The following is an 18,669-nucleotide window of genomic DNA, read 5'->3' as shown; positions in this document are numbered from 1 at the left end:
ATAGCCAGACATCCACCTCTCCCTGTCCCTTCCACCTCCACCAGCATCTGCCTGTCCCTTCTCTCTCTCCTATCCCTCCCCCATTGTCCAGCATTTCTCCCTCTCTCTTCCCTCCTATCAATTGTCCAGCATCTCTCCCTCACTCCCTTCTGCCACTGGATCTAACATCTCCCTTGCCCCCCCCCCTCTTGTGCAGCATCTCTCCTTCCCTCTCCTCCACCTCTATGTCCAACATCTCTCCCACTCTCCCATTGTCCACTATCTCTCTCTCTCTCTCTCTCTCCCTGCCTTAAGCCCCTGGTCTAACCTCTCTCTCTCTATCTCTCTCTCTCCCTCTCCCCTCCAGCCATGTTCATCATTTCCCCCTCATCTCTCCCTTCCTTCCCTCCACTGCCATGTCCAATGCTTTTTTCCACTCTCATCCTTTACCACTCCTGTGCAGCCTTTTCCTCCCTCTCCCCACCCACCCATATCCAACAATTCTTCCTCCCTTTCCCCCCTGCAGCGTCTCTCCCTCTCTTCCCCTCCCCATGTTGAACAATTATTCCTCCACCCCAGCTAGCATTACCCCTGTCTCTCTCCCCACCCCCTCCAGCCACCCGTTGGCATGCTGCAAATTTTTTTCCCTCCCTTCTTCAGCCACCTGCCAACATGCTGCTGATTTTTCTTCCCTCCCTTCCTTGCCCTATCCACCCACTGGCATACTGCAGATTTTTTCCCTCCCTACTACTGCCAGCACTCCCACTGGCATGCTGCAAGTTTTCTTCCCTCCCTTTCCATCTTTGTCAGGCAGCAGTATTAATTCTACAGCAAAGCTGTGCAGTACTGGGGCTGTCTGCATGCTGCTGCGATTGCTTCCTCTGTGCTGGCCCCGCCTACTCCGGAGGTTATATCCGAAGAGGCGGACCCGGCGTGGAGGAAGCAGTCACAGTAGCAATGCATACAGACAGCCCCAGTACTGTGCAGCTTTGCTGTAGAATTAATACCGCTGCCCAGCAAAGAGGGTAAGAGAGGGAGGGAGGTAAGAAAACTTGCAACATGTGGTGGGTGGCTGGGGGGAGGAGAGTTGCAGTGAGTAATAGGTGAGGGAAAAGTCATGGTTTGGGCTGGGGAGACAGTCTTCCCAAATTATACAGGGCATCTATGGGGTGCACCATTGCTGGGCGGGCCTGAGCCCAAAGTGGGTGGGTCCAGGCCCACCCATGGTTACGCCCATGCTGTTTCCTCCCCTTCCCCCCCAGGCTGCACCATGGGTTACCAGTTAGCTCCAGGTCATGGAGGTCATATTGGGATAGTACAAGTTTTACTTCCATTACTTTCAATGGATATAAAACACAGACAAACTGAATCTGTCCTCCATGATGTGGAGCCATCTAGTAATCCTGAAAAATGACCTATAATTTAGGGATTGGACGCGTGCTGGGGTAGGAGGAGCAGAAACTCAGGGATTAGGTGAGTGCTGGAAGGGGACAGTGCTAGAAAGGTAAGGAGGGGTGACAAAAATTTCTTCAGGTATATTAGTGAAAGGAAAATGACTAAAAAGGGAATTGTGAGACTGAAAGATGCTGTGAACCGCTATGTAGATAATGATGAAGAAGAAGCAAATTTGCTAAATAGATACTTTTGTTCTGTTTTCACTGAAGAAAATCCCGGAGAAGGACTGTGATTGACTGGCAAAAGTACATATGAGAATGGAGTGGATATAGCACCGTTCACGGACAAAGCCATGGGACCGGATGGGATCCACCCCAGGGTATTGAGGGAGCTCAGAGAGGTTCTGGTGGGTTCTCTTAAAGATTTGTTTAATAAATCCTTGGAGACAGGAGAGGTTCCATGGGATTGGAGAATGGCGGATGTGGTCCCTCTTCACAAAAGTGGTGATAGGGAAGAAGCTGGAAACTACAGGCCGGTAAGCCTCACTTCGGTTATTGGAAAAGTAATGGAAGCAATGCTGAAGGAAAGGATAGTGAATTTCCTGGAAGCCAATAATTGCAAGATCCGAGACAACATGGTTTTACCAAAGGGAAATCGTGCCAAACGAATCTCATTGAATTCTTTGGGTGACCAGAAAATTGAATCAGGGATATGCTATAGACGTAATCTACTTAGATTTCAGCAAAGCTTTTGACACGGTTCCCCACAGGAGGCTCTTAAATAAACTGGACAGACTGAAGATAGGTCCTGATAGGTGGTGAACTGGATTAGGAACTGGTTGACGGACAGATGCCAGAGTGTGGTGGTTAATGGAATTCACTCGGATGAGGGAAAGGTGAGTAGTGGAGTGCCTCAGGGATCGGTGCTAGGGCCGATTCTGTTCAATATATTTGTGAGTGACATTGCTGAAGGGTTAGAAGGTAAAGTTTGCCTATTTGCGGATGATACTAAGATTTGTAACAGAGTGGACACCCAGGAGGGAGTGGAAAACATGAAAAAGGATCTGCGGAAGCTAGGAGAATGGTCTAAGTTTTGGCAATTAAAATTCAATGCGAAGAAATGCAAAGTGATGCACTTAGGGAGTAGAAATCCATGGGAGACGTATGTGTTAGGCGGTGAGAGTCTGATATGTACAGACGGGGAGAGGGATCTTGGGGTGATAGTATCTGAGGATCTGAAGGCGACGAAACAGTGCGGCAAGGCGGTGGCCATAGCTAGAAGGTTGCTAGGCTGTATAGAGAGAGATGTGACCAGCAGAAGGAAGGAAGTGTTCATGCCCCTTTATAAGTCGCTGGTGAGGCCCCACCTGGAGTATTGTGTTCAGTTTTGGAGGCCGTATCTTGCTAAGGATGTAAAAAGAATTGAAGCGGTGCAAAGAAAAACTATGAGAATGGTATAGGATTTGCGTTACAAGATGTATGAGGAGAGACTTGCTGACCTGAACATGTGTACCCTGGAGGAAAGGAGAAACAGGGGTGATATGATACAGACGTTCAAATATCTGTAAGGTATTAATCCGCAAGCGAACCTTTTCTGGAGATGGGAAGGCGGTAGAACTAGAGGGCATGATATGAGATTGAAGGGGGGCAGACTCAAGAAAAATGTCAGGAAGTATTTTTTTCAAGGAGAGAGTGGTGGATGCTTGGAATGCCCTCCCACGGGAGATGGTGGAGATGAAAATGGTAACGGAATTCAAAAATGCGTGGGATAAACATAAAGGAATCATGTTCAGAAGGAAGGGATTCTCAGAAGTTGGCAGAGCCGGTGGGGTGGGGGTGGGGGTGGGGGCGCTGGTGTTGGGAGGCGGGGCTAGTGCTGGCCAGACTTCCATGGTCTGTGCCCTGGAAATGACAGATACAAATCAAGGTCAGGTATACACATAAAGTAGCACATATGAGTTTATCTTGTTGGGCAGACTGGATGGACCATTCAGGTCTTTCTCTGTCGATATCTACTATGTTACTATTTTACTATTCTCTATATACAGCCCATCATTCCCCATAGGCCACCCCTGAAAATATGTGCCCTAGTATCAGTGAAACCGGGATTAATTCAAATCATACCAGGACTGGCAGTTCTCACAGGAAGGCACCTTATCTTTTTGCTTGTAGTAGCGTCCTTCATTATCATAGCAGCCACACTGAGCTACACAATTCATTTCCTCCTCATCAAAATAGGGTTTGCTTTTAGGACAATTTGGGTAGCAACCTAGAGCAATGCAGAGGATGAGAATATAAACAAAGTTCACTTGGTGTGAGCAAGTATGGGATAAAGAATAACAATTGTATTAATTATTTTAAAAACTTACAATCTGCCTACAACCTAGGCAGATTACAGAAGAACACACATAATAAAAACAAGAAACAAGACAACACAATATTAAATCCATCATCTCCCTTAACAACTGTCCACTCTTAAACTGCTCAAGGTTGCCCGCACAAACATGTTTTCAAAAGTTTTTTAAACTACATATTGTTATGGTAGTGCGTTCCACAAAAGTGGCCCAGCCACAGAAAATGAAGCACCTTGAGTTTCAACATAATATACACCAAGAATCCCCTAAATCAACAGGCATGTAGCTGTTACAGAATGTAACTACTGACATTGGCAATAAATTGCTAAAGTCTGAACCATATACCAAGGAGCAATTGAGTGCAAAGCTTGATGAATCATTGACATTTTCTTAAACTACACCCTCAACTGAACAGGTAACCAGTGCAACTGCTTCAACACTAGAGTGATGTGTGAAAACTTTGACACACCCATAACTACTCTAGAAGCAGCATTTTGAACAGCTTGCAACATCCTATATCTAGAAACCAAAATCTCCAGGTATAGGGCATTTCAGTAGTCCACCTTTGAAAGAACCAGACTGAACAACAATCCTAAAATCATTTCCAGATAACATAGGCTTCAACTTGCTCAATAAAAAAGAAGACCTCAGCACTTGTACAACAAAATCTTGCATGGTCAAATGAGAATCAAGCATCACTCCTGGCGACTTAATCACACACTTCACTGGCAGCTGCACGTTTCCAATCTTCATACACTTAGGCCAAATGAACTCCTCATGTTTTCCCACCATCATAATCTCCATCTTAATATTCAGAACAAGCATGTTATCCCTCATCTAAGCAATCACGGCCCTCAAACGTACATTCAAACGTTCATTCAACCCATTCAATTCATTTTCAACAGGAAAAAAAAAACCTGAACATTGTCAGCATACAGATGGTAGTGAACATTCAAGGATTCAAACACTGAGCCTAATGAGGCGATATAGATACTAAAAAGAAGAACGGACAGCACTGACCCCTGAGGCACCCCTTTCTTCACCGGAACCATCCAAGAAACAACTTCACCACTTTTAATCTGTAAAGAACATCCAGATAAATATGGCAAAAAACCAATCATACACTTTCCCCCGGATTCTATATAGCACGCCTTGAGATCTGCTCCGAAATCGGTGCAGATTCTATAACAATGTGCATAACTTAAAAAGCTAATGAGCACTAATTGGCACTGATTAGAATTTAAACGCACAACTCATTAAGCATTTTCTCTAATGAAGTGCGCTGAACTTCTAAAGCATGCAGGCAAAAAGGGGCATGGTTACAGGCAAGGAAATGGGCATTTCATGGGCTTTTTGAAATTTACGCCCATAGTTATAGCTTATGGTCCAGTGTGCCTAAATCTTCGCACAGGGATTTATGCCAGGTTTATATTGGTGTAAATGGATATGCGTAGATTTAGGTGCTGGTATATCAACTAAATGTATTCTATATACTGTGCCGATTATAGAACACTAGTAAACAAAGGCCCATTTCTGAGCGCAATGAAACGGGTGCTAGCAAGGGTTTCATGGCTGCATGGTTCGTCGCGGTTTTACCTGGTTCGTGGCGTGCACCACTGCTGTTTCCGTTGTAGCTCTGTGTGGGTGGCGGTTTTCGTGCCCCGCCCTCGACGTCATCGCGTTTTGACGCGAGGGCGAAGCAGAGCTACAGTGTGGAAATCCGGAGTTTGTGGCCTGAGTAGATTGTTGGAGGTGAGAATCTGCTCCGCCCTCAACGTCATAACGTTTGCGCGAGGGCGGGGCCCAGAGACTGTGATTTTCGTGGCTTCAGAGCTTCGAACATACAAACCTTGGCTTCAGTGACGTCAGCAGTCAATAGAACGTTGAGGGTGAGTTTTATATATATAGATGCTTAGTCAGCGCTGAGCTTTTAGGTGCAATATATAGAATCTCCCCCTTTATCTTGTAGCCCACACCAAAATAATTTGAGAATCAACAAATCAATATCTACAGTGTCAAATACAGATGATATATTTACCCCTCAGAGGGGAGAGAGATGGAGGGAGGAGGGCCCTAGATATGGGTGGATGGAGGAGAGGCCAGGGGAGAATGCAGAGTTGATGCACATGTAGGGAGGGGGGAGGGCAAGGGACAGAGGAGAATTGCTGCACCACAATGGATGGAGGGGGCAGGGGAGAGATGCTGCACATGGATGGATGAAGGCAGCAGGGCACAGAGGACGTTTGCTGCATATGGATGAATGCAGGGGAGAGAGCATAATTGGTGCACACGGGACACACACTACACTCTCTCACTCACACAGACAGACACACACACATTCTCTTTCTCTCTCTGCCTCTCTCTCTCTCTGACACACACTCTTTCTCTATCACACATACTCACTCTCTGACACATACTCATTCACTCTCTGACACATACTCTCTCTCACACATACTCTCTCCTAACAGTTCCCTTAAAAACATAATTGCCATTAGAGGACAACCTTGCTAGCGCCCGTTTCATTTCTTTCAGAAACAGGCCTTTTTTACTAGTTCATAATAAAACCTACTACTACTACTATTACTATTTAGCATTTCTATAGCGCTACAAGGCATACGCAGCGCTGCACAAACAAAGAAGAAAGACAGTCCCTGCTCAAAGAGCTTACAATCTGATAGACAAAAAATAAAGTAAGCAAATCAAATCAATTATTGTGTACAGGAAGGAGGAGGGTAGGTGGAGGCAGGTGGTTCGGTTTTGGTCATGTTTAATTTCAGGTGGCGTTGAGACATCCAGATAGCAATATCAGACAAGCACGCTGAAACTTTGGTTTGGATGCAAGGTGAGATATCAGAAGAGGATGCAATTAAAAATCACCAAAGGTATTTTGAAACATCCAAGTTTTCAAGGCTTTTTTTGGACACCACGGTCTCAATCAGTGATGGCTGTATACAAACATCTATATACAAGAAACCCACAGACAGATGCAGCTACCTCCACAACTCCAGCTTCCATCCTTCACATACAAAAAGATCCATAAGTACATAAGTACATAAGTAGTGCCATACTGGGAAAGACCAAAGGTCCATCTAGCCCAGCATCCTGTCACCGACAGTGGCCAATCCAGGTCAAGGGCACCTGGCACGCTCCCTAAACGTAAAAACATTCCAGACAAGTTATACCTAAAAATGCGGAATTTTTCTAAGTCCATTTAATAGCGGTCTATGGACTTGTCCTTTAGGAATCTATCTAACCCCTTTTTAAACTCCGTCAAGCTAACCGCCCATCATTTACAGCCAAGCCACAAGATACCACCGTATCTGCTCTGACCCAGGGGACAGAGACAGACACCTTAAAAGCCTGACTGCATCCTTCAAACAGAAAGGCTACAATCCCAAAATAATCTCCAAGAATATTGCCTCCTCTCTCAAAACACCCAGGGAAAATCTGCTACAGTATAAGGAGAAAAAAGCCACAGACAGAATCCCCCTTGTAGTGACATACAATCCAGAGCTGGAAAACTGAGGAAACTCATAAGAGATCTACAACCTATACTCCAGGAGGATGAATTACTGAAAGAGATATTCCCATCCCCACCAGTACTGGCCTTCCGACAGCCACCCAACTTAAAACACAAGCTAATCAGAAGTAAACTTCCATCACAGACTGAAAAGGAACAGAAGGGCACACTTCCCTGTAATTTATCCAGTTGCAAACTATGCCAAAACATTTCACAGGACCCCACAGTCATCCACAAAGGAAAGATATTCAACATAAAGGAATCTTTCACTTGCTCATCTTCCAATGTGGTATATATCATTCAGTTTAAAAAATGTAACGAAGGATGCTATATTGGAGAAACAGGCCAGATGCTTAAGACAACTGATTCAATTTATATAGACATCACATGAACAATACTGGTGCCAGTAGGGCTCCCACCCCTGTTGGTCAGCATTTTACAGGACCAGGACACTGTACCAGTGATTTCACAGTGAGAATCCTGAAAGGTAACTTTAAAACCATACAAGAACGTAAGACCTTTGAAGTCAGAATGATTGAATATTTTAACACCCAACAGAAAGGACTTAATAAGGATCTGGGGTTCCTAGCCCATTATAAACCATAAAGCTGTATGTCTCTGTTGATCACCCCACCCCTCACCTATCCACACCCATCCTGTTAGAATATCAATGATATGCTTTGATGTCCCCATGCATACCTCCTACCCACCCCCATCCTCCCACCCTGTCAGACTGTCATAGTAATGCTTGAATGTTTTCACTTATATACACTGTCAGCTAGCACATTTGCTTATTTCCGATCTGACGAAGAAGGGCAACCTTCGAAAGCTAATCAAGAAATGTATTAAGTTATGTCCAATAAAAAAGGTATCATCTTATTTTCTTTACCATGTTTTATTTTGTTTGATTTCTATTGATAACCTTAAGAGTGGACTAACACGGCTACCACACTCCTCTACTTAAGGTTTTTTAAAAACTGAATTTAAGTAGCCACTTAAACTGCTGACCACATCAGATAGATAATTCCTAAAGACCCAGTTCTCAGTCGATGACAATTTGACTGTCTTTAAAAACGGAAGTTGTACAAACAAATCTGTGAAGATCGTAAAGATCTTGAACATTCTTCAGGAGCCAATTTTTCAGAAAGACATTGTAGTACATCCATTTGAAAAGCCTTAAAGAGCAGGCATAAATGTTTTAAATATATCCTAGCAGAGACCAGAAGCCAGTGGTGTAGTTCTTTTATTATAGGAGTAATGTGGCCAAATTTCTTGCCATTGACTATCAATCGTGCAGCTGTATTCTGAATTAATTGCAGTATCTTGAGACTTATTTTTATCAACCCATGAAACAGCAACTTTCACTACATGAGTCTGCTAGTTACAAGTGCATGAATAATTTTTGCCAGATTGGACTGAGTCAGAAAGGGTTTCCATTTACGAATCAGTCGTAATTGGAAATATCATGAGGTTATAACTCTACTAATATGTCTGTCAAACTTCAGAGCATTATCGCTATGAAATCCCAGAGTAATAATTTCATCTTTGAGAGGAATCAATTTACCCTGCATCACTGGCTAACGAGTGGTTTGGATTTCTGAGATAGCCATATAGCAACAGATTTATCAACATTTAAAATCAACTCATGGTCTCTCAACCAGTTTTTCCAATATTACCAATTTACAATTTAAATTGGACATCACTTGAGACTAATTATCATGGACAAAGACAAGTAGTTGAATATCATCTAGAAAAAAAATGAAATTTACAATTCCAGCTATCCAAGAACTCCACTAATGGTGCAAGTTATAAGTTGAAAAGCAGAGGTGAAAGCAATGAAACCCGAGGGACACCTCTCCTCAGTTCCTTAGGAGGAGATAACAGCTGAATCCAGCAAACAACCTGAGATTGATTATTAAAATATGACTCAAACCAGTTTATTGAAGTGGAACAAATCCCCATCTTATACATCAAGTTGAGCAATTTTATATGGTAAACAGTATCAAATACAGAACTCAAATCAAGCTGAAGCCACAAGATATCATAACCTTGATCCCCCATCATTAGCACATCATTCACTATCGAGCACAAAAGGGACTCTGATGATATCTATAACCTCACTGGTTTTTGTGCAATAATTGTTTTTTCTCAACAAAATCAGTCAGTTGTTCAAGGACTATCTGATCTCAGGCATCTTAGTCAACAAAGACAAATTAAAAATGGGACAAAAGCTAGAATATCCATCCTGAGCTTTTATTTCCCTTCTTCAGAATAGGAGTAATAACTGCATATTTGTTTATCAGGAACCAGTGGTGTACTAAGGGGGGCGGTGGGGGCGGTCCGCCCTGGGTGCACGCCGCTGGGGGGGGGTGCCGCGCATCTGTCGGCAACTCTTGTTCTCTGCTCCCTCTGGCCCCGGAACGGGTTATTTCCTGTAACGGGGCAGAGGGAGCAAGGAACGAGCATTGCTGACAGATGCGCGCCGCCACCCCCCCCCAGCAGGTAAAGATGCACCGGGGGGGGGGGGTGGCATTTCGCTGGGGGGAGCTGCCCCTTTCTCGTCCCCTGTCCTGCCCCTTCCACGCCCTCACCTCCCCCCTGTCATCTCTCCCCCCCCTCTCCTGCCCTTACTCTGCTATCCCAGTCCCTGGTGGTCTAGAGGTACCTCTTCGGGGCAGGAAAGAGCCCCCTCTTTCATGCCCGGAACTGCTAGCTGCCCTGCATCCTGTCCTGTGGTGAGTCCAGCCCTCGGCATTTCAAAATGGCCGCCGAGAGTTGAAGTCTCGCGAGACTGCTTCAACTCTCGGTGGCCATTTTGAAACGTCGAGAGCCGGACTCACCACAGGACAGGAGGATGCAGGGCAGCTAGCAGCTCCGGGCAGGAAAGAGGGGGCTCTTTCCTGCCCCGAAGAGGTACCTCTAGACCACCAGGGATTGGGATAGCAGAGTAAGGGGAGGGGGGATAGTCGCGTTTCGCTGGGGGGGGTCGCGTTGCACCCGGGGGGGCGCTGCACCAGGGGGGGGGGTGCATCTGCGATCCGCCCTGGGTGTCAGCCCCCCTAGGAACGCCACTGTCAGGAACCTGACCCGAACAAAGAGAACAGTTAACCAAATATGCAATTAATAACAAAAAGGCATCATTACATTGTGACAAACTGAACAAGGAATCCTACCTACAGCTACAGCTGAAGAATGCAAGCTATGAAGATGTTTGGCTACAGCAGTATCAGTTACAGGTGAAACGTCTGATATAAACTCCCCAGTTGACTCACACAAACATTTGATGCAACATATCAATCAGATTAAAAGACTCTTCCACATCAGAAGGATTATTAGCAGCCAAATCATAAGTACATAAGTAATGCCACACTGGGAAAATACCAAAGGTCCATCGAGCCCAGCATCCTGTCCACAACAGCGGCCAATCAGAAAATAATGACAGAAGCAGAAACAAAATCTAAGATGTCACCCAACTGATGTGTGGGAAAATAAACCAACTGACTACACAGAACAGAAGCTAGACGGATCTTCTCAGATAAGATAATTTTCTGATTCCCCCCACTTACACTTGTGGCTCTGGACAACTCTCTCCCCCCCAATCCTAGTCTGTCACTGTATTTCTATAATACCAGGGGGGAAACCCCCCCCCTATTTTTAACTGCTCAGCTTTCGAAGGTTGTCCTTCTTTGTCAGATCGGAAATAAGCAAATGTGCTAGCTGACAGTGTATATAAGTGAAAAACATTCAAGCATTGCTATGACAGTCTGACAGGGTGGGAGGATGGGGGTGGGTAGGAAGTATGCATGGGGACATCAAAGTATATCATTGGTATTCTAACAGGGTGGGTGTGGACAGGTGAGGGGAGGGTGATCAGCAGAGAAATACAGCTTTATGGTTTATAATGGGCTAGGAACCCCAGATCCTTGTTAAGTCCTTTCTGTTGGGTGTTAAAATATTCAATCATTCTGACTTCAAAGGTCTTACGTTCTTGTATGGTTTTAAAGTTACCTTTCAGGATTCTCACTGTGAAGTCACTGGTACAGTGTCCTGGTCCTGTATAATGTTGACCCACAGGCGTGGGAACCCTACTGGCACCAGTATTGTTCATGTGATGTCTATGTAAATTGAATCTTGTCTTAAGCATCTGGCCTGTTTCTCCAATATAGCATCCTTCGTTACATTTTTTACACTGAATGATATATACCACATTGGAAGATGAGCAAGTGAAAGATCCCTTTATGTTGAATATCTTTCCTTTGTGGGTAACTTTGGGGTCCTGTGAAATATTTTGGCATAGTTTGCAACTGGATAAATTACAGGGAAGTGTGCCCTTCTGTTCCTTTTCAGTCTGTGAAGGAAGTTTAACACCCAACAGAAAGGACTTAACAAGGACCTGGGGTTCCTAGCCCATTATAAACCATAAAGCTGTATGTCTCTGTTGATCACCCTCCCCTCACCTGTCCACACCCACCCTGTTAGAATACCAAAGATATACTTTGATGTCCCCATGCATACTTCCTACCCACCCCCATCCTCCCACCCTGTCAGACTGTCATAGCAATGCTTGAATGTTTTTCACTTATATACACTGTCAGCTAGCACATTTGCTTATTTCCGATCTGACGAAGAAGGGCAACCTTCGAAAGCTAATCAAGAAATGTATTAAGTTATGTCCAATAAAAAAGGTATCATCTTATTTTCTTTTCCATGTTTTATTTTGTTTGATTTCTATTGATAACCTTAAGAGTGGACTAACACGGCTACCACACTCCTCTACTTAACTGCTCAGCTAAACTTGTGATCTCATAATCTGTGTTTCCTAACTAACTGCTTAGTGGCTATTTCTAATTGATATCTGTACTCTATGTAACTGATTTTAAAACTGCTTATTGGCTATTTGTATTTGATAGTTGATAATCTAGGAACTGGATTTAACAAGTGATTTAAAATCGGTAGTAGTTTCTCTTGCATTTTTTTTTTTCTTTCTCCCCTCTGCTTCCATTCTGTGTGAAACTCCTCCCCTCCCCCATCTGCTTTTGTTGTAAGGTAATTGCATAGCACAGGTAGAGCTTTTTCTCTCCACGTGGTTTTTGTCTCTACACAGAACAGAAGTTGGACGGATCTTCTCAGATAAGATAATTTTCTGATTCTCCCCACCTTACACTTGTGGCTCTGGGCATTTCAATGCTGTTCTAGAGATAGGTTACAGCAAACACATTCCATAGGTCTTAAGCTTAAGCCCACCCACCCCAAGACTGACACTTCTTATATAGCTTGACCAAATATACTACAGATCATAAATTAACCCCACCCTAATTACAACCCCATCATAGTACACCTGTTCATACCCTTTTCAACAAATCAAGATGACTTTTATTCTCTGTAATAATTGTGGTGCTTTAGTTTCAAGACCAAGCTTCTGGAGACTTAAAGCATGTCCTATCTGTCTTCAGCTTGCTAGTTTAAAACAGGAGCTCTGCAAAGTAAAGCAGGAATTGAATGCACTTAAAGCAACTTCTAGGACTGCACAAAATCATACTGCACAGAATCATACCAAATTCTCACCACTGCCTCAAAGGATAATACCACCTAAGAATGTTCACAGTAGGCTCAGGCAGGCTTCGTTATGTGACACAGAAGCATCCACTCTCACAAGTTTTGCCCCTACAGAATTCCTTTGCTCCACTACAGCACTGTGATGCTCCTGAAAATAAAACTGAGGCGGAAGAGAAAGAAAAAGCAAAGAAGGTGGAACAAAAAGATATGAAGGTACCCAAAGAGAAAAGACACCCCCAAATCACTAAAACCAAAACACATACTTGGAAATGTAGATGGAAAGTGATGACCACAAATGCTCACAGTCTAAGCAATAAAGTTCAGGACCTTCATGCCCTAATCTTGGAGGCAGACTTGGACATAGTTGCAATCACAGAGACATGGCTCAATGGTTCCCATGAATGGGATGTAAACATACCAGGATATAATCTTTTTAGGAAGGATAGAAAGGGGCGTAAAGGTGGAGGAGTAGCTCTGTATGTGAGAAATGATATCACAGCGACTGAAATGACAGGGAACTGGGGAAAGGAAGAAGCGATATGGATCACCTTAAAAAGAAAGGATAAAACCTCTGTCCATGTGGGTGTTGTCTACAGACCTCCGACGCATTTGGAGGACCTAGATAAAGATCTGGTCACTGATATTCAAAAGTTGGGGAAGAAAAGAGAGGTGCTGTTGTTGGGAGATTTCAATCTGCCGGATGTAGATTGGACGGTTCCGTCTGCGAAATCGGAAAGAAGCAGAGAGATCGTGGATGCTTTTCAAAGTGCTTTGCTCAGACAAATGGTGTCAGAACCCATGAGGGAGGGAGCGACGCTAGATCTGGTACTCACAAATGGGGATAATGTGTCAAATGTCCGAGTGGGTGCCCACCTGGGCAACAGTGACCATCAAACGGTTTGGTTTGATATGACGGCTGAAGAGGAGGGTGGCCATTCAAAACTCAAAGTCCTGGATTTCAAACATGCTGACTTTAGTAAAATGGGGGAATACCTGAGGAAGGAGCTGATGGGATGGGAGGAAATACAAGAAGTGGAAGGACAGTGGTCCAGACTGAAAGAAGCTATAAATAGGGCCACAAACCTTTATGTAAGGAAAGTAAATAAAAGCAAGAGAAAAAGGAAACCGATATGGTTCTCCAAGCAAGTGGCTGAGAAAATAAAGGCTAAAGAGTTGGCGTTCCAGAAATACAAAAAAACTCATGAAAAGGGACACAAGGAGGAATACCGGATGAAACTGAAAGAAGCCAAGAGAGAGATACGACTGGCGAAAGCGCAAACGGAAGAACAAATGGCTAGAAATGTGAGGAGGGGTGGCAAAATTAGTGAAAGGAAAATGACTAAAAAGGGAATTGTGAGACTAAAAGATACTGCGAACCGCTATGTGGATAATGATGAAGAAAAAGCAAATTTGCTAAATAGATACTTCTGTTCTGTTTTCACAGAAGAAAATCCTGGAGAAGGACCGCGATGGACTGCAAAAAGTACAAATGAGATTGAAGTGGATAGAGCACCGTTCATGGAAGAGAGTGTGTATGAACAACTTGAAAAGCTAAAGGTGGACAAAGCCATGGGGCCGGATGGGATCCACCCTAGGATATTGAGGGAGCTCAGAGAGGTTCTGGCGGGTCCTCTTAAAGATTTGTTTAATAAATCCTTGGAGACGAGAGAGGTTCCGAGGGATTGGAGATCGGCGGATGTGGTCCCACTTCACAAAAGTGGTGATAGGGAAGAAGCTGCAAACTACAGGCCGGTAAGCCTCACTTCAGTTATTGGAAAAGTAATGGAAGCGATGCTGAAGGAAAGGATAGTGAATTTCCTGGAAGCCAATAAGTTGCAAGATCCAAGACAGCATGGATTTACCAAAGGGAAATCATGCCAAACGAACCTCATTGAGTTCTTTGATTGGGTGACAGGAGAACTGAATCAGGGACGAGCTATGGACGTAATCTACTTAGATTTCAGCAAAGCTTTTGACACGGTTCCCCACAGGAGGCTCTTAAATAAACTGGAGGGGCTGAAGATAGGACCCGAAGTGGTGAACTGGATTAGGAACTGGTTGACGGACAGATGCCAGAGGGTGGTGGTGAATGGAATTCGCTCGGAGGAGCGAAAGGTAAGTAGTGGAGTGCCTCAAGGATCGGTGCTGGGGCCGATTCTGTTCAATATATTTGTGAGTGACATTGCCGAAAGGTTAGAAGGTAAAGTTTGCCTATTTGCGGATGATACTAAGATCTGTAACAGAGTGGACACCCCGGAGGGAGTGGAAAACATGAAAAAGGACATACGGAAGCTAGAAGAATGGTCTAAGGTTTGGCAATTAAAATTCAATGCGAAGAAATGCAAAGTGATGCACTTAGGAAGTAGAAATCCACGGGAGACGTATGTGTTAGGCAGGGAGAGTCTGATAGGTACGGGCGGAGAGAGGGATCTTGGGGTGATAGTATCTGAGGATTTGAAGGCGACGAAACAGTGTGACAAGGCGGTGGCAGTAGCTAGAAGGTTGTTAGGCTGTATAAAGAGAGGTGTGACCAGCAGAAGAAAGGGGGTGTTGATGCCCCTGTATAAGTCGTAGGTGAGGCCCCACCTGGAGTATTGTGTTCAGTTTTGGAGGCCGTATCTTGTTAAGGATGTAAAAAGAATTGAAGCGGTGCAAAGAAAAGCTACGAGAATGGTATGGGATTTGCGTTACAAGACGTATGAGGAGAGACTTGCTGAACTAAACATGTATACTCTGGAGGAAAGGAGAAACAGGGGTGATATGATACAGACGTTCAAATATTTGAAAGGTATTAATCTGCAAACGAATCTTTTCCGGAGATGGGAAGGTGGTAGAACAAGAGGACATGAAATGAGATTGAAGGGGGGCAGACTCAAGAAAAATGTCAGGAAGTATTTTTTCACGGAGAGAGTAGTGGATGCTTGGAATGCCCTGCCGCGGGAGGTGGTGGAAATGAAAACGGTAACGGAATTCAAACATGTGTGGGATAAGCATAAAGGAATCCTGTGCCGAAGGAATGGATCCTCAGGAGCTTAGTCAAGATCGGGAGGCGGGGCTGGTGGTTGGGAGGCGGGGATAGGGCTGGGCAGACTTATATGGTCTGTGCCCTGAAGAGCATAGGTACAAATCAAAGTAGGGTATACACAAAAAGCAGCAAATATGAGTTATCTTGTTGGGCAGACAGGATGGACCGTGCAGGTCTTTTTCTGCCATCATCTACTATGTTACCATGTGACTAAAACCCAAATTTTCCATTTCCAATAAGAGCCACTCCGGGAGTCACTGGGCAAATTATATCTCCCAATACCAATAGTTTATCATAACTCAAAGACAAATCACAAATAACGTCAATCAATGATGTCACACAATCAACAGAAATATCTGGAGGGCAATAAACAATAAGAGCACCTGATACAGAATGTTTAGATCTAATTAGTACAAAAAAAATCCGCAATCAAGCGGAGAACTCGAACGCCCCATGGGAAAACATAGATATAGGTAAAAAGTGGGAAGTTTGACCACAGAAATACAAATCCTGGAGACAATATCATAAAAACTTCTTTATTGAAGTTGTTTTTTTATTCAAAGTCTCTTATATTTGCATTTTGAAGACAGCATGTTTTACTTCTGTATGTCTTCCTTGTTTCAACATAAGCTGTGCGCGTATTTGTATGATGCTGCTTTTATGATATGCTTTAGTATATATAGGTTTCCATATAATGCCTCATGGATATTTTATCTATTGTCCTTCATATATGCATGTATTTTAAGATAGTATGATCTATTTTTACATGTTTTGAATGTTTAGTCCTTCCTATATTTAGTCCCTCTTACAATTATTTATGTATTTACACAACCATTTTGGGTAATTTTTTGGTAATTTTTTGGTGATATTATAACATTCCACATATGCATAATCTGTGTATACGTCACTTAGAGACTTTACGTTCATCATTATTGATTATTTTAATCATTATTTTTATTGTTGTATTTTATTATATGTTGACCTCTTATTGTATATTTATTACTTATTTGAATGTTTTATTTGATTATTTGATTCTGTATATATATTTGTTTGAAAGATTTATTTGATTTATGTATATGTTTTTATAGACTCCTGATGCAGGCCTGTAGGCCGAAACACAACAGTTGTGTCGAGTCTTTTCTTCAATAAAGAAGTTTTTATGATATTGTCTCCAGGATTTGTATTTCCGTGGTCAAGCATCCCACTTTTTACCTATATATAGATCTAATTAGTAAACATTCAATAGGTGAGAGACACTTAATATACATTTAAGAGAAATGAAAAGAATGACAGACAAAAGCCAACCCTCCCACTCTACGAAAATCATGGGGCTTATTAATGCAAACATATCCATCCAGACATAATTGAGTAGCTGATAAAGTATCTCCTTTAACCATCCAAATTTCAGTTATACATAAGTAGAGAGGTGTGGTCCACTCTTAAAGGTTATCAATAGAAATCAAACAAAATAAAACATGGAAAAGAAAATAAGATGATACCTTTTTTATTGGACATAACTTAATACATTTCTTGATTAGCTTTCGAAGGTTGCCCTTCTTTGTCAGATACATAAGAAATCCAGTTTATACTGTGCTATCCAGTCAGCCAAAATAAATGGCTTTTTACTAACTGCTCTAGTATTAATAAGTCCATTCCTTAAACACCAGGATTTGGTAGGTCTATTAAGAGTAATAGGAATTAAGACATGTGGCCTAGGTTCAAAAGACCCCTTTAACTGCATCCTTTCTGGCAGAAACAATAACACGAATAAAATAGTTCTCAACCGTTGTAGAGAAGCACATGATTACAACTAATAATAATTAAAATTGGAAAAAGGTAAATATTTAAAAACCTAAGAAAACAAACAGTTTTAAGATTAATCACCACTCAAGTTGCTGCACAAAGAAACATGCCTTTGACTTCTGCCTTAGTTGATGTGATGAATGGTGATGTGCTGCCAGGCACCTCGTTAATATCAATGAGGCATCTGACATCAACGGTCTAGGTAGAGCAAGCTCCCATGCCCAGAACCATGGGACGAGATTCAGAAACAGCAAAATAACACTCTGAGCTCAGTTTTTAACAGTCCCAAAGCTCACAGACTGTCAGGCAAGATGAAAAAGTGCAGAGAAGCTCTCCAGATGACAACCGAGCTGTCCGATGTTTGTGTGCCGTTTACTGAATCTAGCCCATAATGTCACCAAGAAGAAGTTAGACAGTTGTGCACATAAATTCTAATTCATGGCAATTAGTCTCAATAATTGCCTGTTAATTGGCAATTATCAGCGCTAATTGGCTTGTTAAGTTGTGCACACACATCCAGAATATGACCGCATTTGCACACGTGCAATATACATCAAGCTATATAGAATCCAGGGGAAAGCACTTAGTGCTGTTTTTTTCTGGCACCAAATTTTGAGCGCCTTTATAGAATGCCCTCCTTAGATGATTTCATGAGCATGCTAACAATTTTAGCATGGGGTTTAGTGTATAGGGTCTCAAAAATCATTTGAAAATTGTCCTCTTAATATAGGTTTGCAATCTGCAACAGAATATTAAGCAAAGTTATATCAAGGTTGCTTGTACCTTCTAATCCTGGCAATTTATAGAGACATGTTCCACTGGGATTGCGGCAGGTCTTCATGCAGGGTGCTCCACAGGGCTTGTAGTGCCACTTGCAATCAGAATCTTGATTGTAGTAATCACAGAACAAAGCTGAAGGAAGGGAGACCAAGAAAAGTAAATGTGATTTAAATAAAAATAAGTCAGATTAATTCATATTCAGATTTAACCACATTCAGCTGCCCTGCTGTGTGTCAGATTTCACAGGGCAATATTGGC

The 18,669-nt window shown here is 43.0% G+C and overlaps 1 protein-coding gene across 1 annotated transcript in view; it reads right to left on the bottom strand.

The window, feature by feature from the left end:
- LOC115469673 (mucin-5AC-like) overlaps positions 1–18,669 on the bottom strand; it is a 158,962-nt gene that overhangs the window by 22,767 nt on the left and 117,526 nt on the right. Inside the window, 2 exon segments of the mRNA XM_030202460.1 lie at positions 3,498–3,642; positions 18,415–18,543. Of these exon segments, the coding sequence (XP_030058320.1) occupies positions 3,498–3,642; positions 18,415–18,543 (274 nt within the window).

The sequence above is a fragment of the Microcaecilia unicolor genome, chromosome 4 (assembly GCF_901765095.1).
Source record: "Microcaecilia unicolor chromosome 4, aMicUni1.1, whole genome shotgun sequence".
NCBI classification, from domain to species: domain Eukaryota; kingdom Metazoa; phylum Chordata; class Amphibia; order Gymnophiona; family Siphonopidae; genus Microcaecilia; species Microcaecilia unicolor.
The sequence above is the reverse complement of the archived record's forward strand: the minus strand, read 5'-3'. Positions and strand labels throughout refer to the sequence as shown.